Source organism: Wasmannia auropunctata, unplaced genomic scaffold, assembly GCF_000956235.1.
Source record: "Wasmannia auropunctata unplaced genomic scaffold, wasmannia.A_1.0 LD336053.1, whole genome shotgun sequence".
NCBI lineage: Eukaryota > Metazoa > Arthropoda > Insecta > Hymenoptera > Formicidae > Wasmannia > Wasmannia auropunctata.
The window spans coordinates 7,014,987-7,019,599 of NW_012026837.1; the positions used below are offsets into that span (position 1 = coordinate 7,014,987).

At 34.4% G+C, this 4,613-nt stretch overlaps 1 protein-coding gene across 1 annotated transcript; it reads right to left on the reverse strand.

Annotated features, from left to right (window-relative positions):
• Positions 1-280: 280 nt before the first annotated feature.
• LOC105451335 lies at positions 281-2,883 on the reverse strand. Its single transcript, XM_011691701.1, has 4 exons — positions 2,842-2,883; positions 2,346-2,582; positions 653-795; positions 281-493 (listed from the first exon to the last, which is right to left on the reverse strand). The coding sequence occupies exons 1-4, from the start codon at positions 2,881-2,883 to the stop codon at positions 406-408; spliced, it is 510 nt and encodes a 169-aa protein (XP_011690003.1). The 3' UTR covers positions 281-405.
• Between the last annotated feature and the right edge of the window lie 1,730 nt (positions 2,884-4,613).

The following is a 4,613-nucleotide window of genomic DNA, read 5'->3' on the forward strand; positions in this document are numbered from 1 at the left end:
GCGAGAAAAATAGAGAAGAGATTAATCCTACGTGTCAATTTCACTCGCGATGTACTTCCCTCAGGATACTTCATACTCTCTCCCTTTCACTATCTTAACACTCGCTTTCATGTTTCTCGATGAATGCAACTGACTGAATGCCATGCTATCTCCGTTGACAGGGATGTAAATTTACGAGTTAATCGACAGAAAATTGAGGATTGAATTTAGGCAATTAATCGTGTTATACGTGGAGAAAATGAGTAGCACTGATTGTTAATAAAAAAAATTAACATCTGTATATACATTAACTGTTTATTTTTTTATTACTAATCTTGACAAGAGACACACGAGCAAGTATTATAAATAAGGCTTATGTGAGAATGTAAATATCAAAATAATCAGCTATATGCAGCCAATTTACATTTACAGCACGACAATCTGCAATCTCTTTCGAATAGCGTCCTTTGTCTCTTTTGGTACGTACGGATTCTTCAATGGGTCTTCGTTTACCCTGCAAACATAGCATTAGATAAATACAAAGAATAACTCTATTAATAAATTATATTTGATTAATTAACGTATATTATAAAATCGTTACAAAACGTTTCCATTGTTTTCTTTGACTCTCATCGCAGAGATCTGTATTGAAATAATCTAAAAAAAACTTTACCTATAAAGAGATGGTGCATCAGCGCAATTAACATTGTACCACCAGTCGCACGCAAATTCATGTTGATTAAAAAGTGTTCCATTAGTGCATAAAAAGGAGGCACCCTGATGCCCCTCACGCCCGTCATGGCAAACGTGATATGCCTGTAACAATATTATTGCATATTATATATACACGTATATACATATATAATGTACATAAAAAATTAAACGGTACATAATCTTATCCAAAATTCATTTAAAAATTATTTTAAATTCACGCACACACACAATTGGAATTTCTATATATCGATAATGCGGAATAAAGAAAGCCGTGTAACTGGTGTAAACTGGTCGAATAATAAGGCTAATATGATGCCTTTCTGTTACATAAACGTCGTAATTAAGGAATTAATGCGAAACACGTTGTGCAAGTTTACTGAAAATAATAGGAGCGACGTGAAACGGTAGGAAAGAAGTCAGGTTTAAGGAAATACAAAGGAAGCAAATGACATTCTTGAAAAGGAAAGTTTAGCGCGCGCGCTCTGGAAATCAAGTTGCGATGCATGACGGGGCATTTGAGTCACGTAACGTCATTTATGTCAGTGCGTTTTTATTGTTTATGAAAAGAACCGGCGGCATCCTGTATTTTTCCATGACAATATATTATTGTCGTCATAACATAAACTTCGGGTTACTTCGCGTTACAGACAATCAATTAATTATCAGAGGTAATTCGTGAGAAGGGACATCTTTTTCGAAAGATGCTACGCACGAAGATCGTTGAAAGGAAGCAAGAGAAGACAAAGTTATATATTCAGCGTATCTCTCGACACACCGCGAGGGGCTGAATCAAGCTCAATTACGATAACAATTTGCCAAGACTGTTCTCCCGCTGCAGAGTTTGTCTTTCACTGGAAGCGAGATCGGTTCTTACTCCCGCGTTGCCTTGAGGTTTTAATAATGCCAGCCCGTTCTCTTACATAATAAATCCGCTCTACTTTGACCGCGCGCGCGGCTCACGCTGCGCGCGGTCGAAATCGCTGGAATGATTTTACCTTGCTCGCCGAGCGCGGCTCCGTCGTCGTTTTGTACGACAGAACACGACACGGAAAGCGCATAATACCTCATGGAGAACGTCAGTTTACAAATACATTATTATCATTGGTACCTGAGGTACCGCGATGGGTTATCTTCAACATTTATTTAATTCCGTTTTATTTATTCATCGAATATAATCCGTTATAAATGCTACGTATTTACATTTTGACATCAATTTCACGTGGCTAAAATGCAGATGTAATATAAGCTGGGTATAACATCTTTTTATTTGCTTGCAAACCAGTTGTACGCGAAACAACGCGTTACTTATATATTTTTCTACCTTAACGCTGCTGAAGTCCTCGCGATGTACGTAATACGTTTTTAATGTTTCATACTTTTGCGTCATTCATTCCTTAAATAATGGCGCCGTACTTTCCAAAGTTACAGGCATGCTTGAATTATGTAGGTTCTTAACATCAGCCCGATCGACTTTAATTTATCGCGAGTATCTACATATATCATTCTCTTACTGTTGTCATCCATCACCGAAATAAACTTTTATTAAGAAGATTTGATTCTGATTATTTTTATATAAGAACGAAGATTCTTGTAACAGCTTAGTAACAGTCAATATATAAAATATTAAAAGTAAATAAAGTATTAACATGTACCTGACAACCGGTTTCTACGTTTGCGTACATTCCCGGTACTACCGGAACATGTGCGCAGGAAAAACTCGTGGGCGGCACCGTGTGATAGAGAGGATAATCAATTCCGGGGATTCCGGGAATCTTGCTAAAGTCCTGATTTTTCTTCGGCTCTTCTTTCACGACAATGGGCTGGCGAAATCCCACTACCGGTTGATAATTCTGATATTCATCATAATAATCGTCCACTATTATTCGTCCCTAAAAATTGATAGTCATTTAGTATCGATATCATTGGGAAAGTAAAATAAAGTTATAACAAGTTAGATAGATTATCGTTCTAAATTAATTATAGAGATGTTTAATCCAAAGTTCATGTAATATAAATTCATTAAATGAAGTAATGGACGGTCAGGCGTTTTTGTAATAATGTAAAAAAGAATTCTCTTCCAACTACCGCGGATCATAATTCGCTTTCACAGTTTAGAAAAAGTTTCGAGTCCAGCAAAGTGTAACGAACCTTCGTGAAATGTTGCCTTGATTTATTCAAAGCCAAGGACATTTCTTTATATCATCTCTTTATGTCATTGTATTACAAAGCAAACTGATTTGATGTAACTTTTAATTTCAAGAGATGGGATAAATGTTAGTAGAAATACGTAGCGCAATGCAGTGCGCACATACACATACATATATGTGTAAAGACTGTAAAGGGTACATGTGGTATATGATACATATATGTCATCATTGCTATAAGATTAATTATTTGTTAAAATGGTGTAATTAAATTACATATATTATATTTCAGAAAAATATCGATCCACTATTTGATGATTTATTTTTGTAGAGAGAGAAAAGCAATTCACAAATATCCTAGTGATGTACATGTAAATTTATGCTTTTCTAAGAAAAAAGAAACACTTGTTAGCTAGTTCTTATTCAATACTTTATAAATCCTTCATAAAATGTGTATCGGAAATTCTCAGTTACAATTCTTTGTAATACATATCACAAGTATTACTGAAGGAGAAAAAGGCAATTTAGTTTTTTTGGCGATGAATTTATGCTTTTCTGAGAAAAATACTTATTTGACAGTTTTTAGTCAATAATTTATAAATCCTTCATGAAATATGAGTCTCAGAAATAATACAATTTTTAGTTGTAACCATCTATATTACGCATTACAACTATTTTATTAAAATGTTACGAAAATACAAACCATTGCAAGTAAGTACTGATTACATTTTAAGGATATCTTGTTCATTAAATATAGTTTATAATATATAAATTTTAGAGATATGCATATACAGGGTGTCCAAAATTCGCGAATCAAAATATCATAGTGAAAAAGTCTTCGAAAAATTAAGTAAAAAAGTTCTTTGTAAATTTTTAATTTAAGCAGTAGTTTTTGAGATATAAAGCGGCGTTTACAATAGGCATAAACTGTAGGATTAAAGTCTCCTTAAGCGGCGTCTAAAATGGGCAGTAGCAGTAATAGATTAAAGAGTAACACATCGGAATAAGCTGGTTTTTCGATATAACAGGGTGTAGAATAAGTCCGTAAGCGAAATGGTTGAAATCTATTTCCTACGGCGACTTTTTTACTCTCACCCAATGAGAGCTCAGCAGTAACACAAAACGCGCGCAATAGGAATCGATGCAATTTTCACATTGGTTTATTGTAACCTTTACTTATATATCATTGTAGTTACTCGGACATAAGGGGACTTTAATCCTACAGTTTACTCCTAATGCTTACTCTTTAATCCATTACTACTACTGCTTATCGTAGACGCCGCTTTATGTTCGAGTATCTAATCATGTATACCACAATACATACGTATGACGAAATGTATGACATTTAACTGTTATATGCATCATCTCACAATCATCTTTATTTAACGTAAAGATTACTTTTATTGTAAGATTGTAGTTCATTGGCGACGGTTACATTGTTGGAAAAATTATTGTCGACTTTAATTTAACAATCCGTTATAATATTACTGCACCTAATTGTATAGCGTAAAGTATGAAGTAGGGTATAGAATAAATTCATAGAAATATTTGCATCACCTATTTTCTGCCGTACTTTCAATCAAAGTATATTGGATCATCCGGAGAGTAAAAAAGTCGCCGTAGGAAATGGATTTCAACTATTTCGCTTACGGACTTATTCTACGCCCTATTACACCGAAAAAACAGCTTACTCCGGTGTGTTACTCCTTAATCTATTACTGCTACTGCCCATTTGTAGACGCCGCTTAAGAGTTTAAATTTAACCAATTATAGATT